We start from the raw sequence: 23,884 nt of genomic DNA on the forward strand, positions 1-23,884 counted from the left end.
ACCAGCATTTGTTTTCTTATATTAATTCATGATGCATGACCACATCAAGGTCCTTTCACTACAGCCAATAAAGATTAGAATGATAGAAACCATTATGATTGTTGCGTTGCAATTAGAGAGAACATAACGTGAAGAGAGAGAGAGAGAGAGAGAGAGAGCTTATAATACTATTTCTTCCCATGCACGAGGAAGGCGAGGCTCTTTGTTTTCTTCTCAAAGCGCAAGAGTGTCGAATGGATAAGCTCAAGGCTGAAGTCAATCGATGAGCCATTGAATGAGATTGATGGCTACGTGAAGCGTGTTGTGGGTTGCCTCACATTGATTTGGATTGGCATCTGGCAGCGTAAATGATAGCCCCAAATGTTGAGAAAGAGAGTATCCGCTATCGCTAAATACCAGTGTTTCCTACCTCATCTGCAATGCAAATGAGAGATACCCCTCAACGAGGACGAAGAAAGACACCTCAAGAAGGTAGAAATGCCCAATTGTTTGGCTAAAATTATTTGATTCAGAACAAATAAAAGATAAAAAGTAAAAAAAAAAAAGAAGAAGCTTTTGTTCATCAGTTGCATTCAGAAAAGAATAAATGCATTCAAAGAGTCCCAATTACACTACGCAACAGTGATCCTGAAAACAGCCCTCATGCTATGCAGGTTCCTTCGTTCACCAGCTACTGCTAAAAGCATACACACATGAGCTCATGTGGCTCTTCACATGGAGAGGAACCTATGCATGTCCAAAGAACATTAAACTCTGCATGTGTCTTCGCCATTGAATTCGATCACTGTGTTGATCTGTCAACCAGGGCAATGGTGGGACTGCAGGTCGACAGACTCTTCTGCTACTCACAGTGCGTTGTGTCGTCCACATGGGCAGCTGAAGGCGTCGGTGGTTGTGGTCTTCTGTCTTGATTGGAGTAGGACGAAGCTGTCGCCATCGGGATTCCAAAGGACAGCAAGCTTATCATAGAGTAGTAATAATAATAATAATAATAATGTATACTACTACAGTTGATATCTCTTATTTTTCTGTAATTTAAATTTAAGCAGCCTTCAATCTCTCATGGCTTGGAGTGTATGTGTCTATCCGTTGACTGAACCACAGCTGGTCCAGAAGCGGTCGCCAGCAGCCCACTCGAGTGAACCGGTCTTCGTCCGGCCCATTGACGAGAGGATTATAATGGACCGGGTCGGAAAGTATTGGGTCCTATGGCCTGCTATTAAACGGGCCGATTGCCATGGTCTTCGTCTCCAAAGTCGTGCTAGAGCGGGCTGCACACGGAAGCGGCCATTCGCTCATTCTTCATTCTCGCGCGAGGTCGCAGGTTGCTCTCCCTCGCTGCCGCGCGTTGCCCTCTTACCTCTTCGTTCATGTGCAAACTACTCCTCACCCACCTCAAGAAACCGCCCCGAACCCCCTCGGGACGCTGTTCCCCCCACCCCTGGGTCCGCAAGCTCGCCGACTCCGTCGTCCGGGTTCTGCTCACCCGCAAGGCCGACCCCCGATGGGAGCAAACCCTCGAAGAGATGTTGTCCAGCCACGCCGAGGAGGAATACATGGCCCCGATCATCGCTCGCATCCGCGACCCCGACGCCGCCCTCGACTTCTTCGACTGGGCTCGCCGCCGCCGCCCCAGCTGGGCCGACCCCCCAGACTCCCTCTCTTACTCGGAGCTCCTGCGCCTCCTCGCATGGCCCGGTCGCCTTCCCGAGGCCGGTCTCGTGCTCGACGCGATGAGGAGCGACGGGCGCACACCGACCCGCGAAGCCTCCAGCGCTCTCCTCGTCGCTTATGCCGATTCCGGCGCAGAGGAGAAGGCTTTGGATGTCTACGCGAGTATGAGGGATCAAGACGGATGTTTTCCTGATGTTTCTGGTTGCAACAGTTTGTTGGAGTTGCTCGTGAGACAGCGGCATTATGGATTGGCTCGTAAAGTGTACGACGAAATGGTTGAAAGAGAGGGCGGGGCTGATAACTACAGCACTGGTATAGTGGTGAGGGGTTTGTGCTCGGAAGGGAGGATGAATGAGGCCAAGAGGTTGATTGAGGATAGATGGGGTGCAGGGTGCATTCCGAATGTTGTATTCTACAACATGCTTGTTGATGGATATTGCAGGAAAGGCGACATCAGGAGAGGATATGCACTATTTGAAGAGATGAAGTTGAGAGGATTCTTGCCCACAGTAGTGTCATACGGCATTGTTATTCATGGATTATGCATGAAAGGGAACATTGCTGAGATAAATAGGTTGATTTCGGAAATGAAAGCCCGTGGATTGCAACCAAATGTGCAAATTTACAATGATGTGATTGATTCTCGGTGTAAGCATGGTTCTATTGTTGAAGCAAAAGCGGCGCTGAGGCAAATGATTGGAAGTGGATGTGAACCTGATATCATTACATATAACATTTTGATAGCTGGTTTTTGTCGAGATGGGAAAGTGCCAGGAGCTCAGCAGCTACTGAGGGAGGCTATTAGCAGGCGGTTGAGTCCAAATAAATTTAGCTACACGCCCATCATACATGGATATTGCCAAATAGGAGATGTTGTTACTGCATCAAATTTGCTTGTCGAGATGATAGAGAGAGGTCATAGTCCTGACTTGGTAACTTATGGAGCTCTGATTCATGGGCTTGTTGTCTTGGGCGAGGTAAATGATGCCTTAGAAATTAGAAAGAAAATGATGGAGAAGGGAGTGCTCCCAGATGCAGCAATATATAATGTCCTAATCAGTGGCCTTTGCAAGAAAGGGATGCTTCCCTCTGCAAAGAAGCTAGTTGCTGAGATGCTTGATCAAAATGTCATCCTGGATGAATTTGTTTATGCCACGCTTGTTGATGGATTTATCAGAAATGAGGATCTCAATGAGGCAAAGAAGGTTTTTGAATTCATGGATCAGAAAGGCATTAAACGTGGGATTGTTGGTTATAATGCCATGATCAAAGGTTACTGCAAATTTGGTATGATTCATGATGCAATTTTATGCATCAGTAGAATGAGGAAGGATGGTTACCCCCCTGATGAATTCACATACACAACAGTTATTAATGGTTATGCGAGACAAGGTGACTTAGATGGGGCTATGAGAGTATTCATTGATATGATGAAGCATAGATGCAAGCCCAATGTTGTCACGTATTCTGCTCTAATCAATGGATATTGTCAGATCGGAGACACAGATACAGCAGAGGTCCTTTTCAAATATATGCAGCGTAATGAGATCACCCCTAATGTTGTTACATATAGCATTCTTATAGGAGGCTGTTGTAAAAGTCATAGAATGGCTAGAGCTATTATATACTTTGAAGAAATGCTGCAATATAAGTGCCTACCTAATGACTTCACATACCGTTACTTAATTAAAGGGCTAACAGATAGTATTTCCAATTGCGAGATAATTAATAGCAATGATCTTCAACATCGACACGAGTATGCAACTTTAAATATCTACAAAATTATGGTTCTTGAAGGTTGGGATCACAAGACTGCAGCATATAATGCTATCATATTTTGCCTTTGCAAACATCGAATGCTTAAAAGTGCATTGGAGCTGAGAGATAAAATGATTGAAAAAGGTTGTTTGCCTGATCATATCACAGTTGTTTTCCTTCTCCATGGAGCCTGTGCAGAAGGGAAGCTAGAAGATTTGAAGAGCACTCTTTCTTGTCATTTTCAGCAGAATGAATTTGAGGTGGCTCTTAAGTATGCAAGACTTGTAGACGAGTACTTGTATCAAGGAGAAAGATCTGAAGCCTCCTTGATCTTGGAGACATTACTTGAAGACGGGGCACAATCACCTGAATTGGGCCACCGTGTGGCTCTTTCATATCAGTGAGTAGTTACTACTGAGATCTACCAGTGCTTATGAGGTGATAATTGAAGTGGAGTTGTTGCCAATTAAAGACTTATTGGATATTGTGCAGAAGATATCCTTGACCTTGGTCAAATAGGGTGGTCACAGTGAACTTTTTGCCATTAAGAGTTTCGAGGTATATTTCAAATGATGAAAAGAATGTGAACGAAAAAGGGTAATTGTTATTGAAAATCATCTCAAAGTAGAAAAAAAAAGACTACCATGGCTTTACACTACTTACCAAGGTCACTAGTCAACCAGTTGGAGATGAGGTAACATAGTTTTGCTTCAGTGCATAATACATGTTACTTTTGGTGCCAAGCTTATGTTGATATTCTATGGCTAATTTCTGATTTTCAGGTTGGATTTCTGCCTTGTATAGAAGAGAGAGATATCAGTTTGCTGATCCAAAGAAAAAGAAGCTGCATGTGAATGGCCGGAATCTGGATACCACTAGGTTCCTTAGTGGAATTTGGTGGAAGTTCGTTTCATGGTAAAGAACTTATTTATTGTCAACATTGTTGTCACTATATTGGAGTCTGCTGTTACACAAAGATGCTATTTATCATGTGAATTCACTTAGCTTTTTATTCTTTCAGTCGGTTGGTATTCAGCTTTTAGGTGGAAAATGTATGCATAGTCCATTTTTGAATAGTGGTGGCTACCAGTTCATCTTCTTGTGTGTGTGTGTATTAAGAATCCAGTCTGGTATATCTAGTATGAGAATCTTAATTTGGAACTCTATATGCTTTATATTGTGTTAGTGTGCATTGAGAGTTTCAAGGAAGATGACTTTGTGGTAACATTAATCAACAGTATGAAAGTCAAATACAATTATCTAATTTTAGTGCTCAAAATTTTCTTTCGACTGTAAATAAATTACATTAACTCCTTGATCAGAGTATTGTTTCCATATGTCATATATCTGAGCATAGGAAGGTGCAAAAAAATTTTCACTGCTATTGACGGAAAAAGTTAGTTGTGGAACTCACTCCTACAGATTCATTGTTTGGAATTTAGGGCCTGTTTGGCAACAAACACATACTAGGAAGTTAAGTTACTGCTGTACTCAGGTGTTGCTTCTTAAGAATCTCACATACTATTACTTCTATTATTATTGTTATTTGCTTTTGTTGCTTAGGTGATTTATAGTACTTCAGTGAAAAGAGGGAAAAACAGTCCCTTCTTAAGAGTTAAGACCATATATTGCTATACCTGACGTTGCCAACTAACATCATTCATTCAATCTTTTACTATATCCCAATTGTACGGATTGTTGTGATCTTCAGATGAGTCCCTTTCTGTCGCCCATTTCGCCATAAAATGGATAGGAAAAATCAAAATACTGCTGCTTCATTAACAATTTCTGCTGACAAATGCGTAAGGAGGGAAACCCTGTTTATGACCATATATTGCTACACTTTACATTTCCAACCAACATATTCCCTTCAGTAATATTTATCTATATCCCAATTATTCTGAGTGCTATAATATTCACAACAATCCTTCCTCTTCTGTTTCACCATAGATTGGATGAGCAAAATCATGTCTGGTTTTTCAATAATTACCGCTGCTATAATATTCACAACAATCCTTCCTCTTCTGTTTCACCATAGATTGGATGAGCAAAATCATGTCTGCTTTATCAATAATTACCGCTGACAGTTGCTTCTAGAAGTATCAAAGACAAAAGTAAGGTTACTGCCATTTGCTTTTGAACCACAATCAGAGTATCAGTAACAAGATTGCTTGAGGTTCCATTAGGGGTTCATTCTTTATTCCTTGTCATTTGGAGCTGAGTTCAATCTGACAAAGATTAGGTGATGACTGGAGCACTTTTTTCCTGTAAACTATACCACTTTTATACCTCTCCTTCCACCTTTTCCCTTCTCCAAATGAACTATTACTCAGAAATGGTTCCTTCACTATGGTTCAGAGACTGTCTAGGACACTGGACATTTTGTGTGATTACCCAGTTATTCATGCATGGTTTATGAGATGTTTTATGGATATTACAAATCCTCGAAAAGAACCTTTTTGGTACTCTTGCTGGGGCAAGACCCATATGGTTCTTCTGAACCTGGGTTACAAAAGTAGTCTGAAGTGGCCAAATAATAAGAGGAACACATTTTAAATTGCTTGTTACTGTAGGTGTTTAGCATTATCTTGCAAGTAGAAGATAAGTGAGTTAGGGGTCTGAGGTATTCCCATCAAATGAAACACTTGTTAAACCTATGCTTTTCTCATTTTCTTTTTCTTTTTATTTGGTGTATATGTTTGATTCAGGAACCCATGACCAAAGAGCTGTTGTTTCCTTGATCACACAGTCTAATAGTTGCAACTCATGACCTGTATACTCTGAAGCTCCCCTCCTGACTATTAAACGGATTCTTGGGATAATCACATGGCAGCTTCATTCAAGTCATTTACCAAACTGTAAAACTTCAAATTCATTTATGGTGATTGAAAGGGGGTTCTAACATCCTAAGTCTCAGTTAAATCACCAAGAGTTGCTGATGACTACAGGAAAGTTTGATCAGTACATCAGTACACAATAGTTATGCTTTTATCTAGCAATTGATACGAAATAGCATGTGTAACTTGATAATTTACAAAGATACAAAGGAAAGGAAAAAAAATGCAAGTCTTTTGGCATTGATAATTCTGGCACACTGTATTACAGGAACATTCTATTACATTCTCTCCAAGCCATGACCAAGTTGCTAAGTGTGTTGTGTTGGATTGAGCCGACAAGGTGAGCCTGCGATTTTTCTAAAGAAGTGGAATTACTCGATGCTCTAGTTGATTATATTGGAGGCCTTCAAGCATTCTGAAAGGTACTTCCTAGACATTAGCAACGTATCTTTATATTTGTATTTAGTTGAATTTTGTATCTTCGATCATGGATGCATGTTCCGTTTGGTGCAATAGATGTGACTTTGCTCAAGTAATAGCTATAGCCATTTTTTATGCTTTAATATTCATAATTTTATGATGACCCATGCCAATGGCTTCTACAACAATGATTTCTCACTACTCTGCAAATCCTGTGTCAAACAGGGTGAAAACCATGGATTAGTCTAAAGTCACTACGATAACTCTGATTAGTTGAATTCTCACCTCTTTCCCAAATTCTCTCTCTCAAGTAGAACACCTTTTGTCATTCCTCCTCCCAAATATATGCCACCATCAATCCGGATCTGCCACATCTGTCTATCTTGATGTCCACTGCTGATCTTGCTCTCAACCACATAAGCAATGTCATCTCCACCTTCTCTGTCTGCACTAACTGGCATCTTGGAATTCTTGTAGCGTAGCTTTATTTTTTCTTATAGTACCAACAAATAGATGATGATGTTGATTGATTTGCATCTATCTATAACATCGATAAGGCCATGATAATTTGATTACTTGTTTGGTTTGAGCTTAGATTTATTGACATGGTGTGTGGAGTCTCAGATTTGATGTTGAAGACTCTAAACCCCCTCAAGTTCCTATGATCCCAGTGGCGATGCAAGAGAACCCTCCCTTCTCATGAAGTATATAAAAAAAAAAGGTATCATTTCTTTTGTGATTAACAAAATATCAATTTAAACAATCTCCTCCTCATCTTTTATATTTATTTTATTTTCCCTTTAATCTGTGCGGGATTTCTGTACTGATGAACATAAACTTCCACCTGTGAGTACGATCTAAGCAATAATGAAGCTGACCCAGACATGCATGCATGCAGTAGCTTCTGCTCAGTAGACCCACCTGTTTAAAAGACTAGCATATGACAGTAAAACCCGTTCAGCCATTCAATGATCAGTGATGCTGCAGGGATTCAGACAACCAACCAAAGTAGCAAAAACAATGTTGGTGAGTGGGACTGCACAAGAGATGCCAGAAGGTGATTCTGAAAACAAAAGCAATGCCTCAACATATGCAAGACATTATATTCATAGTGAACAGGTAAATAACTCTCTCTCTCTCTCTCTCTCTCTACATTAAACATGCTAGAGAGCAGGATTTATTTTCAGCACTGGTAATATATCAACTGATGCAGACACACCATCACTCCATATAACCACATATACACGCATGGAAGAAGCAAGAAAGCACAGAGCTCTCTCTCACTCACTCTTTCTCTCTTAGGGGCACTTGGGCCTCCTCCTCTTGCCGACCCCTGTGTACTTGTCCCTATAACAAGGGCACTCATCCTTGTTCCCGTAGGTGCCGGACGGCACACATCGGCACGTCTCACAGCACAAGCCACAAAACTTCAAGCACCGGTCCTGTAAGCTAGCCTTGGAGCACCTCACCTTGCACTTGGAGTCACAGAACGCTGAAACCAACCGAAGATATTACTGCTAACACGTCATTGCAGGCATGTATTTTGCCAAGTTCTGAGTGTTTACCTGACCTTGCCATGGCGAGTTGGGCACAGGAGGAGGTGAAGAGGATGAGTAGAATTACTAACGAGGGATGTAGGAGCTTCATCGTGACACACTACTCAGTCCGGGTGATGAGTGAGTGTCGGGTGTGTTGATATTTATAGCAAAGTAGTGGTGGGGTGGGAGATGGTTGGTGAGAGCTCCAGGAGCTGTGAGCTGGATTCCAGTCGATGGCCGCATGCTTGCACTTGTACGGCCTTCATCATGCCATCCATGTATGATGAGGTTGTCCTGTAGCGTTCATCCTCCTTGTCACGTGGGCCTACGCAGTCATGTTGATGCATCATAATACCTTCGCAAAGGTGCAAGACCCACCGGGAGATCCTAACCGTTGATCGTATCCTCTGGGGCGAGATCTACGGATTGATGGTTAGGATCAGACGCAGGCTTTGTGCTCACGGCACCTCAATATTGCGTCAAAGGATGTGGACGTTAAATGGACCACTTCGGGGTTTTCCAGCTGTGAGTGGGGTCACGTTACCTTGCATGGCTGTGTCGTCGATCGGTATTCAGTGTCTTTGCACCTCGAGGTGGAATCTCCATGATGCCTTGTTGCTTCTCTCTCTCTCTCTCCTATTGCAAACTCCCACGCCTTTTGCTGGTGGCTGATGTCCTCGTCAAATGGCGTTGGGATCGAAGTACGTCTTGTGAATGGGTCGGGTCAGATGTCAAGATGTGTCGGTGATGGATCCAACTTGACCCGATCCGTTTCCGGCTGGAAAAATAACTTTCGTTACCCCGCTGGAACTTACCTTACCCTCACTCTCTCTCGGTCTCTCGGTTAGAGGTTGCGGTGGCCTCGGGAGGTGGGCCGCACGGCCGACCCGGTTGAGTACTCTTGTGATGCAGCAAAACCATGAATAGTGTTTGGTCTTGTGCTTTTTTTAGACGGGCATCAAATGAGGGTTTATATGAATTCTGTTGTTTATTTTGCTGGTTTTAGAATAATAAAATAGAAGTAAATGAGGATTTTTTTTTCCCTTCCGGAGATGAACATTCCTTCTCTCTTTTTAGCATTAATCAAGTTGCATAACATTTTATTTATTCTTGATGCACAGATTAAAATATTAATTTGGCTATAAGGGTTTGATGATTAATATTAACTTTCAGTTTAAGTATTTTAAGTCAATGGTTCATGCTCAACAAAATTAGCAGATAAATTATCTTATCATGTCATATCGTGACAGCCCAAGTCCCATTCAATGAATATTTTGTGTTTCACTGATTATAATGGCAACAACTTTGTTAGTCTGAAGCCCATAAGAAGAAATAAAAAAAACCAGTAGTGCTTCTGTGAATCCACCAACAATTCCTCATAGTTTTTAGAACTTTAATTGCTTTATTATGCATGAGTTAAAGTTTTTTATCTCAATGTGATTGATATAACTGAGTTGCTCATATAACGTGCTGGTTTAATCCCATGTCAAAAGTATATCAAATCTAAGATTGACTTATAAGGATATGATGGATGTACTATTGTTAATTTCAGTTTAAACATTTTGAACCAATCAGGTTGGATCGTGATAACGAGTCTCATTCAATGAGCAAATATGTTCTGCTTCATCGATTAGAATAGCAACAAGTTGTTAGTCTCAAGCCCATAAGAAGACATAAAAAACCCTTAAAGTGCTTCCATGAATCTACCAACAATTCCTGCTAGTTTTTAGAACATTATTTGCACTATGCTCTTCTTAGCAATGAGTTAAAGTTTTTCATTAATTTATCACAAGCATCCTTGATATTTTTCTGTCAGTCATACCAAGCAATCAATCCATACGCTCTCTTGCCATTCATGAAGTGTGCTATAGATTCATCTCACTTTCTTGACTCTGTTCAAAGTTGGAATGATGTTGTTGCTGTGTCCTCCTCTGCAATTATTTGTCTTTGTTTTGAGTTGACCAGTTGTGGATCCAACTGTTTTCTCTGACTCTGGAGAAGGCTGTCAAAGAGATCAGCTGAGAGTCTCAATTGTTTTCTCTTCCTCAAAGACTCACTTGGGCACACTTATCTACTTCAATCGTCCTTCTTAAATCAATCTTCTTGTTCTTTAGTGTCTTCCATCATGCCCAACCACCCACTAATATGAAGCTGACATGTCCACCCACTGTAGAAAATGGTCAACAAAGTAGACTGTGGACAACATCAAGTGTTTATTTTCTCTTTCTTATTCCTTGTGAACCATTTAAGCTTAAATTTTTCCTTGAGCTATGTGTCTGACACCTCAAATGCAAGAGTTAAATAGATTTTTCATGCATATTCTCAGGTGATTGTGATGAAGATAAAGGAATCAAGACAGTGATGGGATCCATTGTGTTACAAAGAACTAGAGCTGTTCTTTCAGATGTCTCTTCCTGATACTTAACCATTAAACCATCATCAACCTCACTGCTACATGGAGTCAGTAGATAAAAGTAGTAGTAGCAGCAGTCAAAGCTCCTAATAGAAGGATGATCCTTGATGCAGTTCACTATGATCATGAAAGCCTGAGAAAGCTAATAAGCCTCTTTTTCCTAGGGAAGGGTCACAGAGTCAACTTTCTAAGTCAAACTTTAGACCAAAATGGCCCACACCAAGACTACTAAACAATACTGTGGTCCTTCAGTTCCCTAGTCTTTTGCCATCAACATCATAACATAACCTCATAGCACAGTCCCATTACATTGTTAGAGTTGTGAACACTACATGCCATTGCATCAGTCCCTGTTGAAGTCTTTATCAGCCAAGCTAACTGATATCTTCAATCAAAGAGATAGATGATGAGAAATATTTTTTTAAGTTTGTTATATCAATTTAACGTTTTTAGGGTTTAAGATGTAGATATATAAAGATGGCATTTCATAAGTTTCTACAATAACCATTGTTGGCAGCTATAAAAACATCAGTCTAACTTTTGCTGTCCAATTGCAGCTTCATAAGTTCCACTGTGCCACCTTGCTGTCTCTTTGGTTTGGCAATCTCTTCATGCAAACTATGAGGTCTGTTCCACTTTATTATCCGACTCTGAACCAAATTGGAGCAGAGTTGTTGTGACAATGGAATTTACTGATGATGTAAAGGAATGTTCACTGAGACTTTACAGTAGCACACAGTGCAGCAGACACAGAAGGCTTTCGCCTTCTTCAGCTCTTATGATCAGTGAGAGCTGACAGGGAAAACAACAGCCAAATATAAAGCATGGAAGCCAGAGATGATGTCAAACATGGCTATTCTTTCATTACAGAATGAAGCAAAAAGGAAAAGAAGTTGACCACAAAGCATACAGATTGAATGCAAGACGACAATGAAAACAATAACCAGAGTGGTTCTCGTCGCCGTCACCGGCGGCGGCCGAACGAGTGGCTACCGAATCCTTTGGAAATGCTGAGCACAGCCGGGTTGAAGCGCAGGCAGCCGAAGAGGCCCTGCCGATACGGCAGGGGTGTCTCGGTCGATCTGAAGCTCGAGTGCTTGGCGTCCTCGGCGACTACTTTCTTGCTCGATGTTGATGACAGCAAGGTGTACTTGCGGAGAGGGTCCTTGCTCCGGTTGCCGGTGGCGCGTCCTTCTGACGCGCTCCGGAACAGAAGCAAGTCCCGCAGCCGCCACTTCTTGCTTCCACCGCCGCCGCTCTTCAGGGTGGGGCTTGTGGAAGAAGAAACAGGGGGAGGCGTTGGTGTCCTCTCCCTCCGTCTATCCTTCGTCGCTTCCACCATCGCCGCGGTGAAGGGGTCGAACTCTTCTCCCCCGGCGCTCCTACCGCGATGGCGGGGAGACCACAGCCCCCTCGGCCTCGGCGAGGAGGCCACGCTGCTTCTGTCACCCGCAGCTGGATACTGCAGGCGAGGAGGTGGCTTAAGTGGCCGAATCTTCCCTTCTTCGAAGAGCTCGTCGGCGGTGGTGAGCATCGGTAGGCCTTCTTTGTCACCGAAGTCGAAGGCGAAGTCGAACACGTCGCCCTTCTCATCCTTGGCGGGGCTGCCGCGGGACTTGGGCGTGCCGGGCGTCTCCTCCCACTCGAAGGGGACGCCGCCAGCCGAGGGCGGGGGAGGGAGAGGATCCATGGCGTTGAAGTGGGAGTAGATGGCGGAGGCGCGCGAAGGACTGGTGGGCGCGCTGGTGTAGTGGTGGAAGAAGTCGAAGTGGTGGCCGACGCGCTTCGGGCTCGACGGTGCGCTCACGGAGGGGCTGGTGTATGTGCTGGCGAAGTGCAAGTCTCTCACCGGCGCCACCACCTCCATCGCTCTCCCTCTCTCTCTCTCTCTCTCTCCTCTTCCTTCCTTCCTCCTATGAGAACATATGAAACAGTGCGATGGAAGCCTTAAATGGAGATGGTTGCGGAGAAGGTGAGAGGAAAAGGACGGAGAGTGTCATCCTTTGACCGACCAAAGAGGGAAGACCAAAGCAAGAATCTAATAGTAGATTTAGAATACAGCCGCCTTTTATTACGTACACAGGTATGATTTAGACAACATTAATTGACATTGACATTTTGTGTCTTTTGTCCATTTTTTAAGGTCTTCCCACCCATATTTTCCCAACCATCCAAAACACACCTTTTTTTTCTTTTGTTTGAATCTCTGTCTTTTTATTTATTCATAGATAAAAATCTCACATATCAATATCAAAATTCTTATTTCAGTGATATAATTTTGTAATGCACCTATATATATATATATATATATATATATATATATATATATATATATATATATATATATATATATATATATATATATATATAGAGTGGAAAATGATGAGGCTTGGTGGGACAAGAATGGTCAAAGAACACTAAAAAAAATGAAGGATGCTTGTCGGTTTAGAATACAAGTTGCATGCGAGGGAATGGTCCAATGGAGGAGGGAGAATTGGTGGCTGATATTGGATTGAAAATGATATCAAAAACATTATTGAAGAATATTATACCAAGAAAATGATATCAACAACATTATCAAAGAATGCTTTGTCAAGTAAGGTTGGCGAGGGCTAAGGAGTCTACCCACCAAAGTTCTATTGAAAGACATCGTAATTAGAAGATGTGTGGAGAAATCAAGTGAAAATAAAATATTGTTTTTTTTTCTTATTGACAATCCTTTACTTAACACAATCATAAAAAATAATAATAATAATTTTACTAAATATAACCCCTTAATTATCAATAATATCTTTATTTCTCATAACTCTTTAATTGGCTCAAGATATTATATCTTATGTAAATTAATTTAGAAGATGACGTCGATATAATAAATATAAAAAACTATTTCTCATCTCATTCTTTTTTATTTTTGATAGTCTGATTTGATTATTTGCCTTTTTTTCCCATCGTTTTATGTCATCTTCTGATGATTAAGAGAAGAAAAATAAATTGTATGGAATGAATTGGAAGAGTCTGTTGAAATTAAATAAAGTTAAAATTATTTACGTTGAGAGGTATCTTAAGAATATTTTTTTAAAAATAAAAATAAAATTATAAATAGTAAAAATAAGGTTATAAAATAGAATTTTGATAAAAGAATGATACCAAGATTTTGATGGAGGATGATCACTCGCGGCTCCTCCGCGAACCCCATCGGCCACCAGCTTATGAACCCCCACGAGCTCTCAAGCTTCTCCCTAAGCCATGGCTCCGTCGCGTCCCCGCCCACTGCGTCCTGGCCCCAGAAGTACGGCTGGATGAACACCAGCGCCTCGACGCTCGCGCCGCTGGCTATGCCGTCCGCGCCCGCCTGCAACAGGATGTCGTGGGCGATGTTGGCCCCCGGGCTATCGCCCGCCAGGCAGATCCGCCTCCGGGTCCCCGCCGGCGTGCGCAGCCACCCATCTGAGGGCCGCCATGGAGTCGTCGTCGTCTGCGGGGAGCGGGTGCTCAGCCGCGAGGCGATAGTCCACCATCACGGCAAGCACGCCGGCGCGGGCCACGAGGGAGTGGACAAAGTCGTGGTAGGTGGAGAAGGGCGAGCCGATGACGAAGCCGCCGCCATGCATGTAGATGAATGAGGATGGGCAGCTTCTGCTTCTCCTTTTTCATGTACGTCCCAGCAAAGCTCGGGACGACGAGGCAGGTGGCGAGGTCGATGATGACGTCCTTGGAGGTGACGCCGAAGAAGCAGGCGTTTGACGCAGGCCACCCTTGCTGAGGTAGAGGAAAGGGGAGAAGCCGTTGCCCGTACCCATCGGAAAACGAGGGCGTGGCGTCGTCTCATACCTTCGGCCCTTATCAATGTGAGAGTGAGAGTGAGAGAGCACACAGTACATGATTTTATTAACAGATTCTAACTGACAACGATAATAATCCATTACTACAATGGAATTAAATCCTCATGAAAGCACATAATATCGTTGGATAACACATCTTACAGGAGAAATTAACATTGATATAACTCAAATATGACATATACATTGAAGGAAGGAGGGAAGGAACATGAGCCGGCTTAGGTGGGGAATACAGCTAGACCAAGCTCGGGTCTAGAAATCTAAATAAGATTCGCATATCAGAAGACCTACAGCTCCTCAATAAGGAGTGAATCAGCACATTGACCAGGGCAACATAACTATATTTATGGAGCCTATCAAGCAGGAAGATGCAATATAAATCAAGTTTAACCCATGCCAAGTTGTCAATATACAAATAATGAGCAGAGGATACGTCTAAGCATTTAAACTTGTCATCATCACATGCTAATTTCTAATGTTAATCAACCGATGTATGACGGCAACAGTGAATCCAAATGTTTTGCAACCTAAACTTGGAAAGGAATTTGATGCCTCTGACAATTTACAAGGGCATAAAGAATGCATGAAAGAAAACCTTACTGTCATATTGAAAAATTGCCGGCAACAGGATGAAACAACAGCCAGATAATATTAATGCCGTTGTAAATGGATGGAGGCAGGCAGTCTGTTTATCATGTGATGTGGCTCTGAACCCTTTTCTGGAAGTTCTGCCGAAGCATTTAGGAGAACGTAATGTTTATGCACCCACAACACCTGAAATCCATGGCACAACCACAGGGGCATTGGAATGATCGGTCCTGTATGACTCTGAATACTTGTCTTTAAAGTTCACCCGAGGTTCTACAGCCTGCATTTGACAAAATAAGTAGCTTGCTCATTAGGGGAAAAGTAAAAGGAAGGTGCAAATGTCAGCTGAAGGATCTTTCGCAAAACATGCATCATAAATAGGCATGTTAAATGAAAAAGCCAGACAAACTCAGATATTTGATTTCGTCTTATCCAGATCGATTGGTTTGATTAGGTTCAGAAAATTAGGAACCGAACAACTTCAAGTTCAGTTTGGTTCTTAGTTAAAATATATTATCCTAAACCAAATTAAAATGACAATTTAAAGAAAGTGAAAAGTGGGAGTCTTGGATCAGAGTTCAAGTTATGGAATAACAGCCTCTGTATTCACACTATAAGAATACAGACACCGGTCTCTCCCTAGAACACGTAGTGCAGGAGCCTATATATATAGAGCTCATAGAAAAATATATTTTATTCTCATAAATATATCACGATACCCTTTATTCTTATGAATCTTATGCACATATGATAGAATAGATGAACCTCACTCCTGACTTGACTCAACCCTTCCATTTTGTATTGATATTGTTCAACCATATTAAAGTACTTGACAAATTTAAACATTGTTCAATGATATCAATTTCAACATCCTAATCTCCATGATGCTAGCTTTTGCACATGTTTTCTAACTGTCCAATATTTGAAAATATGAAACAAGTTTGAAGTTCTAAACTATAACATAATAGTTAACAATATTTAAAACAGAAACAAACCAGTGAAATACGGTTGACTTTGAGTTGACTGCTTCGGTTTGGAAAATGCACCATGTACATTAATAAAAAATAGGTCAACTAAATAAGAACAATCTCAAATCTTCAATCAAATTGTAGGTTATTCTTACCTGCGGTGACCTGTACTACAAACTATGACACCTAAATTTTACCAGACTTAAACCAATCGTTTGTTTTGTGTTTGGAAAAGAGATTGGCCTCAAGCCTTCTCTTATTTCTTGCATGCTGATATTCAGAGCACAGAGTGTATCTATTCTCTATCCTTTTTCTTTTGGAAAAAAAAAAAAAATCATCCTTGACAGTATGGTTGGTTCAGCTTAAGTTGTTGTGAAGAGTCCAATATTAGTGAAAAGGCAGGTCTTCCAAAGCAAAACGAAAGATTTGATGTAAAACGTATGAGAAGTCTGGTTAAAAGATGAAAACTAGAATAAAAAGTGGCTCAAGTATTAATTTACTCAGTTGCACATTTACTGTATACTAAAGAAAAACAGAAGTAAAGAAGATTATGGTCTTGAGGTTTTTACAAAACCATATGATAGAAGACTTATCTCCACAAAGATAATATGCAAATTAGTAATAGTATGTATATTCTACTGAGAGAAAAAAAGTTGAAAGAAAATTTTTGTGATACCATTGACTCGTCTTGTGAGGGATATCAGTGATAATGTGTATAGTGTACAAGTCATTACCCATCCCACAAGAACTTGACAAATATGGTATTAAAACATTAAGAACCCCTCATGTATTGCCTACATTTGGGACCTAAAAAAATGACAGAGAACTCTGGATGGTGCAAGGAGTGCAGATCTGAAGGAGATTGTGATATAAACTAGTTAGTCACATGTCATGGAAATTTATTGGTTGGTTAGAAGTAGAAACCAATGTAGATTCTTAGATATCAAATCTTGACAAAGATATTAATCTTTGACTGGAGGGGATTATGACAATAGTCTCACGTCAAGAGGATAAGAATGATTAAAGTGGCAGAGAGTAAGCAATTGGCTTATTACAATATACTTGGACTAAGCATTTGAATACATGGTTAAACATAGTTATTTTATGGAAGTAACTAGAGTAGCAAGGACATTCAATGAATACTACTTGGCTCAATCATGTTTCATGTGACGTCCAGTGTAAGCGTAATAAGTAAATGACCATCAGTAACGTACTGCATATATAACATTCTAATATGAATTTACAGGTTATACAGGTGCATAAACTCTCCATGACATTAGGGGGTCTAAAGCATGGAAAAACACTAATCATCAATGAACAATAGGCATGGGTTGTTTTACAAAAGTTGCGTAAAAAAAATCCAATAAGCATGCAATAGTAAATAGCCAATGACATCTTACATCTCAGATATAGACAAAATTCCCAATTTTTTTATTTCCCAAACCTTAAAAAGCTTTGTAATGTTGAACTACATTCCTATCTGGTGTATACCATGGCATAACTTTGGTATTTATTTTATCTTATATCCTTAAGAAATGATTCCTCTTCGGATTCAACTGTTGAACTAACTCAAAACAGCAAGAAGTGAGACAAGTTTACATTTCAGTGGAGGAGGAAAAATATGAAGTTCTTCAACAAATTACAGTGGCTAATACAGTAGAAACTAATCATGCTTTACCTGCTTTAGCCAGCACTCTTGATGTTTGTGTTCGTATATATCAGGTGAATAGCACCCATACTCTGATGGACAGTAAACCCATATGTTGCACTTCATTTGCCCTGGCTTTGCACGATTGGCCTGGTCTAAGCAAGCCTGGCAACAATCAGCAGCACTTTCTTTATGGTGGGTAAGACCCCATCTAACAGCAGTCCCATCATAATCAGTATGAGGCTCAGCATGGCATTCCGGAGGCAGTGGTCGACCAGGGATAATCTCTTCTGCAGGAAGGAGCATCTCAAATTAGATGCACTTAAATGCAATATGAAACAATAGTCTATACAGCAAAACTTGAAAGCAGTGTATGACTACTATCAGCTCATCAAATTTTGCAGAATTTACTACAGAATAGCACAAGCAGATGACCAACAAAGCTGAAGATAACTGCAAAGGGAAACAAAATTACAAATGATTTTAGGAAGCAATCAATATTACCAGGATCCTGCTCATTTTCAGGTTTATCATTGTGTTCACTGTTGACAACATCAGCTGGCGTCCAGAGTCCAATCTCTTCCATTAATATTGGCCATTTAGACTCCAATGCTCGTTTCAACATCTCTACAAACAGCAATTCTATAATTTATAAACAATTATATGAAGTGCATTGGCATCCAAAAGAGACAACATACTTGCTTCTTGATAAGGGATACTTGAATTTGATCTTGTACGTGTTGCCCGTTTAACCTCTTCAAGTTTCTCAACACGCCATAATTCTGCTGCATCTGCTTATAGTGTCTGTGTTAAACTAAAATCATGTGTGAAACATAGACTAGCATTATTTAAAAGTCTCCGAGCTAAATTGTATATTCGGATATATCACTAGTGGTCATGCATAGTTCTTCAACAAGCTAGTCTAACCTAGGCAGTACAAGAAACTAACATTTAGGATAATCTTTGACATTCTTCCATTCTCAGGTCCTATGGTCGAATATGTTTCCTTTATAGAAAAGTTCATGTCTCATGTAGGAAGAAATTAAGAATATTTAGAAGATGCAAACAATCAGATTAAGTGTAGCACAGCCACAATTCCCCAATGATTAGTTGAATGAGGAGATGCCAGTGAGAGCACAATGAAGGAAAACAAGTGCATATTTGATTCTAATCAAATATGACTAGATCTGCATTATTATGCTACACAGACAAGAAAATCTCTCACAAAATTCAAATTTTTAGACCCATATCACTGTGTGTTTCTACACGAGCAATATCAGATTTAATTCTGGTAGTCTTCTAAGGGCAATCATGTGATTTCCATTCAAATAACACATCTTGTATTCATTTACAAACGGGTTAGGGATCTTGGGTTTATTATTCAAGGAAAGGGGAAAATAAAGGAGATGTAACTTAAACACCTAATGCACATCGAAAGGGCCATCCAGGCATTGTGTAAATTTTGTAACCTTTAAGATCAAAAGAAAAATCATAAAACACGGATATATGTCCAGCTATATATTATGTGACAATGCTAGATAGTAAAGAAACAACATACTCAAAAACGCAATATGTTACCAAGATAAGGATGTTAACATCGAGGTATAGAGTCACAAGGAAAACTTATAACAAAAACACATGATGTGCAATTACTGGTGGTGAAAGGGAAAATTAGTTCAGGCATCTACATGAGTTAACAATAGTTAGTGGTGCTAGGAAAGGTAAATGAAGACACAAGAAGATTATACTATAACAATTAGAAACAAATTTTATGGCCCCTCATTTTGAGCAGCAATGTATCCATCAGCAAGCTCAAAGGGATAAAATGATTCATATAATCAAATCCCAATTAGTTGCAATCTACAACTTGTTATTATAGTTGTAGTTTAAAGTCTAAACTTTTAAATACAGTGTGCATGTCCTGAGTATCCACAAGTGAACAAATAGAGAATAATGGAACCAAAGCCTGGTATCACCATTACCACAATATACAATGGAAACAATTAGCTATTCTAAACAAAATAGACATCTTGTAAGCAAACATTTAGAAAAACAAATAGATTCCTAGAGGTATATCGGAATGCATATATTCAACAAGACAAGTGTTGCATTTGCAAGCAAATAAAGCAGCCAATTAGATAAGGTACTTTTGATTAAGTCATCAATGCCTTCCCAAAACAAAACCTTCATTCCAGCATCCTCAGCATAAATAGAATGGAAAAGGGAACAACTGTCCCTTCGGTAAGGTCCAATGATTTTACTAGATTAAGAACTGTGATGTGGCACCTTACCATGTGATGTTAAACCCTAATCGAACTGAGGACTGGAACAAAATTCTGTCAGAAACTTAAGATACTTTAAGATGCAAAAACAATCAGTTTTTTTAAGCTCTTTATTTACTTTTCATTTTTTTCTTTTCATAGCTGACAGAACGATCAAGTAAGCTCTCTGTTCCAGTGAACAAGTGAATTAATCAACAATCATCAATCAAGAGTTGATCAACAACATTTAACAAACAAAAAGGATGACCACCTCGTTGTTCTGTCACGTTGGTATTATTAACACTTTGCAAGCTATGCAGAATCTCATAGACCAGCTTTTGCTTCAGCGATCGTGGCAACTTCAATCCCCTCTTCGCTTCTCTGGAGAACTCCTTCGTCAGTTTTCTCACCTATTCTTATCCAGAAAGAACAGAGACGTTTCATCCATCAAAGCCGTAATCCAAAACATATAGAAGACAACTTGAACTTACGAGCTTACCGCTTTAACGAGCTCCACAGGCTCCGCTTCTCTTCGAATCTGAATCGACTCTTCTATTCTCTTGGTCTGATCCACTAGAAATTCCAGAAAACAAAAATCCGCAATAAAACGAAAGGAACCCCCAAAAATAGGTCAGAATTTAGAATCTAAACGAGAAAGGGTCCATCTATGCACCAGAGAACGGATCACTGATGACCCTAGAGGAAGAAGCAAAGAAGAAAGAGCTGTAGAACGATCGAAGCACGAGGAGCGCTGCGACGATGTTGACGCAGCAAACCATGACGGTAATCCGCTTGAAGGAGCAAAAGCGTTTGCTGCCGCCCCTCCCCCACTCCACCGCGGCCCTGGCCATCCCTCCACCTTCGCCTCCTCCGCTTCCGCCGTCGCCGCCCTCATGACATCGTCGCTCCCCCCTCTTCGACAGGCTTCGGGGGTCAGGCGATTCGGTTCTTGCTTAGTGTTCACGCAAAGAGAGGGAGATGGAGATTGGCGATCGGTGGAGCGGCAATGGGGGCGGGACCGAAGTGGGTACTAATCCGTCCCCGCCGAAGAATCTCGCCGTCCAGCGACGGGATCGCGCCTTGCTTCCAGTGGTGCGAAGAGAAAAAGCGAGAACGGTGAATGGAACCCCAAATAAGAAAAGCTGCGACGAGAGCCAGAGACGAATTAATTAGGCAGGTATAAGATAAAATAAACAAAAAGAAAGTGTTTTTTTTAGAATAAGCAAAAAAGAAAGTGTTTCGGAATTAAATAGGCAGGTAATAAAATAAAATAAACAAAAAGAAAGTGTTTTATGGAATAAGCAACCGAGAAAGTGTTTCGGAATTAGATCTTATTCTTCCTGACGAGGTGGGATAATGTAATAAATAAAAGCGAAGGTATCTGCGTGGTCATATGTACGGTCGTACACAGGGTTCACCATTTCTACGGGGAAGAACAAGAGCAAGTGGAACAGGGAGTGTTTTCTTCCTCGTGTCTCCATAGGAGAGGTGTTCTCTGTAGAAGATGTACAGGAAATCATCACCCATGTGAGCCGTATTCTCACCCCAGAGTTCCACGATCGGCGGGACCCGCAGCTACCTGGGCCCCGTGATCTCAATCCCAAGCCCAATCGCGGTGCAGGAAACTAGGCGGGGTCGGGAGAGCGTGTACTTGATGGGTATAAAAAGGTGTGTGGCGGTTCAGGAGAGGGTTCGTGGTCGTCGACATGTGCGACGCGGAACAAGTTACGAACATGTCTTAACTAAGTAGTGAAAGCTTTTGCGTTCCATGAGACACGAGTCGGGCGCCGAAAGTGGATCATTCAAAAGGGCCGTTCTACAGCGTTACCCAAACAATTACTTGCCTCGTAATTGGAGCCGAGATGGCCTCACGTGTTAGGCCATGTGGGCCCTTTCACTGCCTGCAGTCACATGGCAAAAGAACCTTTACGACTGTCTCTCATTACTCCGCTTTACCTACCTGCCTCGTAGTTGGAGGCACTGCCAGTCCCACATGTGGGGCCCTTCTCTGTAGATGGAAGCCCTCTCTTTCTTGGATGATTTTTGTTTTTATCGATCTAAACAATCCAAAGGAAATTATGTGAAATAACAATAATTCGATCTATATAATTATCACAATGTTTCTACGGCTTCATCATATTTTATTTCACATATGCTGGATATGTTATCATTTCTTTTGTTCCCACTTGGGGTTGCTTCATGAATCAATTTCCTAAAGAGTAATTGCAGTGTCATCGTCACATCGACAGCCACGTTTTAGCTTAAACACCAACTCTCTCTTTACTTTTACGAGCAGATGACGAGGCCTTCCTTAGTTGCAGTAATCTATTCGAGTCTTGTTTCTAAAGAAATATAGAAGCAACACCAAAACTTACTCATGCTTTCGAACTTCCATGTATTCCAACTACTGCTTAGTTGTTGTTCCTTTGTATAATATGAAGAGCTCAGAGCTGTTTCCAAAGCGCACCTTCTTCCACACCAAGCTGTACCTCCTTATTCAAAGGGATTTAGATCTCCGAGATCGAAAAAAGAAGAACAGGAAAGCCATTTCAAACTGGGTCGAACTTCCACAGGAAGTTTCATGTAGAGGTTGGCCAGTAATGAGCTGTTTGTATTCTGATTCCAGAATAAATGTTTACCCGTCAATGAAAGCTTGGAAAGAAGTGCACAGAATAGGTGATGGGTACCGGAAACCAATAAGGTAATGGGGTTTGAGCGCTTCCATCAGAGCGCCCATGTGCTTGCTTCTGGGTGCAAGAGTACTTAGAAGCTGTTCCCAGCTCTCTCAGCCTCTCCAAGATCGAGCTACGAGATGTATCCCTCGCACTCCCCTCATCTCCATGACAAATATGGCATGACGATCCCCGTGCCGGTGCCACCGGAAAGCCACAGCTCCCCTTACACCCCTGCAGCCATGCCCGGCCGAGCCCGCGGCAGCATCACTCCATGGTCGACCGGTCTCTGCCACTGCATGGATGATCCAGGCAACTGTAAGAATACATATCCATCTTGTATCTGTTTGCTTCGGGTTCCATCTTTCGAGTTCCTCACTGCGGTCTCTTTCTTCTGTGTCTTCTCCAGGTCTGGTCACATGCTTATGCCCTTGCATCACTTTCGGACAGATAGCTGATATTGTTGATGAAGGCACTTGCTGTAAGATCTCATTCTTTCTACACTACTCCCTCTAGTTTGAGCCTCTAAACGAAGAAGAAACGAGAGAGAATGAAAACGTTGATGCTGCTCTGCTCTCTGCCTGCACAGCTTGTGTAGCGAGTGGGGCGGTGTACGGGCTGCTCTGCCTCACCGGCATGGCGTGCTTGTACTCCTGCTTCTACCGTTCCAGAATGAGAGGACAACACGACCTGGAGGAGGGTCCTGTTCCCGACTGCCTCATCCATTGCTGCTGTGAGCCCTGTGCTCTGTGCCAGGAGTACCGCGAGCTCAGGAACAGGGGCTTCGACATGGGTATCGGTGAGTGTTGCCTGCCCCTTCGCACCGCAGTCTTCTCTGCAGCATCGTCGATCGACTAACTCGTGTGTTTGTGTGCTGTGTGTGAAGGATGGAGAGCGAACATGGAGAGGCAGAGGCGTGGAGTCATGCTTGCTCCTGTCATGGGAGCTCCTGCAATTGGTGGCATGAGAAGATGAATGCAAACGTCAACGTTTTGAGTTTATTGCTATGTATCTCTTTTTCTTATGATATGTATGAGGTTTACGAAGCAATAAGTACGCGGAACATTGGCGAATATGGTGATGGATGTTCTTCTCTGATCATACAACAACATAAATCAATCGACGTAGTAGCAGAATATAACATCAGATGAAATATACACACATAATTATTTCCTAACGCAGATAGGGTTATCGAACATGTAAAGGATGATGCTGCACTCTATACGTAATATGAATTATTGGGGATTGAATGTGGTTTGTATGTCACT

At 41.5% G+C, this 23,884-nt stretch overlaps 5 protein-coding genes across 10 annotated transcripts; 2 read left to right on the plus strand and 3 right to left on the minus strand.

Moving 5' to 3' along the window:
- The first annotated feature begins 1,265 nt into the window (after positions 1–1,265).
- LOC135614240 (pentatricopeptide repeat-containing protein At1g52620-like) lies at positions 1,266–11,359 on the plus strand. 5 transcript variants are annotated; one of them, XM_065111385.1, is made up of 6 exons: positions 1,266–4,126; positions 4,215–4,347; positions 6,538–6,691; positions 7,314–7,410; positions 7,588–7,808; positions 11,198–11,359. In XM_065111385.1, exon 1 carries the CDS (start codon positions 1,371–1,373, stop codon positions 3,834–3,836), a length of 2,466 nt encoding a protein of 821 aa, XP_064967457.1. In that variant the 5' UTR covers positions 1,266–1,370; the 3' UTR covers positions 3,837–4,126; positions 4,215–4,347; positions 6,538–6,691; positions 7,314–7,410; positions 7,588–7,808; positions 11,198–11,359. The 5 variants fall into 5 exon arrangements, with proteins under 5 accessions (XP_064967457.1, XP_064967456.1, XP_064967455.1 ...); XM_065111384.1 differs by lacking the exon at positions 11,198–11,359 and adding an exon at positions 10,554–11,182; XM_065111383.1 differs by lacking the exon at positions 11,198–11,359 and having other exon boundaries at positions 7,285–7,410; positions 7,677–7,808.
- LOC103986721 (peamaclein) lies at positions 7,762–8,396 on the minus strand. The gene is made up of 2 exons (XM_009404812.3): positions 8,255–8,396; positions 7,762–8,181 (listed from the first exon to the last, which is right to left on the minus strand). The coding sequence occupies exons 1-2, from the start codon at positions 8,334–8,336 to the stop codon at positions 7,988–7,990; spliced, it is 276 nt and encodes a 91-aa protein (XP_009403087.1). The 5' UTR covers positions 8,337–8,396; the 3' UTR covers positions 7,762–7,987.
- A 119-nt stretch (positions 11,360–11,478) lies between the features above and the next one.
- LOC135614243 (uncharacterized) lies at positions 11,479–15,216 on the minus strand. Its single transcript, XM_065111389.1, has 3 exons — positions 15,080–15,216; positions 13,788–14,479; positions 11,479–12,553 (listed from the first exon to the last, which is right to left on the minus strand). The coding sequence occupies exon 3, from the start codon at positions 12,505–12,507 to the stop codon at positions 11,605–11,607; it is 903 nt and encodes a 300-aa protein (XP_064967461.1). The 5' UTR covers positions 12,508–12,553; positions 13,788–14,479; positions 15,080–15,216; the 3' UTR covers positions 11,479–11,604.
- Positions 14,849–21,108, minus strand: LOC135614242 (uncharacterized). Of its 2 annotated transcripts, none has more exons than XM_065111387.1 (7): positions 20,618–21,108; positions 20,444–20,517; positions 20,216–20,354; positions 18,382–18,474; positions 18,188–18,325; positions 17,714–17,973; positions 14,849–15,347 (listed from the first exon to the last, which is right to left on the minus strand). In XM_065111387.1, exons 1-7 carry the CDS (start codon positions 20,793–20,795, stop codon positions 15,237–15,239), a joined length of 993 nt encoding a protein of 330 aa, XP_064967459.1. In that variant the 5' UTR covers positions 20,796–21,108; the 3' UTR covers positions 14,849–15,236. The 2 variants fall into 2 exon arrangements, with proteins under 2 accessions (XP_064967459.1, XP_064967460.1); XM_065111388.1 differs by having other exon boundaries at positions 18,188–18,310; positions 20,618–21,107.
- A 1,333-nt stretch (positions 21,109–22,441) lies between these two features.
- On the plus strand, positions 22,442–23,689 carry LOC135613407 (cell number regulator 1-like). The gene is made up of 4 exons (XM_065110436.1): positions 22,442–22,934; positions 23,026–23,097; positions 23,206–23,415; positions 23,503–23,689. The coding sequence occupies exons 1-4, from the start codon at positions 22,757–22,759 to the stop codon at positions 23,589–23,591; spliced, it is 549 nt and encodes a 182-aa protein (XP_064966508.1). The 5' UTR covers positions 22,442–22,756; the 3' UTR covers positions 23,592–23,689.
- The last annotated feature ends 195 nt before the right edge of the window (positions 23,690–23,884 follow it).

The sequence above is a fragment of the Musa acuminata genome, chromosome BXJ2-6 (genome assembly GCF_036884655.1).
Source record: "Musa acuminata AAA Group cultivar baxijiao chromosome BXJ2-6, Cavendish_Baxijiao_AAA, whole genome shotgun sequence".
NCBI classification, from domain to species: Eukaryota; Viridiplantae; Streptophyta; class Magnoliopsida; order Zingiberales; family Musaceae; genus Musa; species Musa acuminata.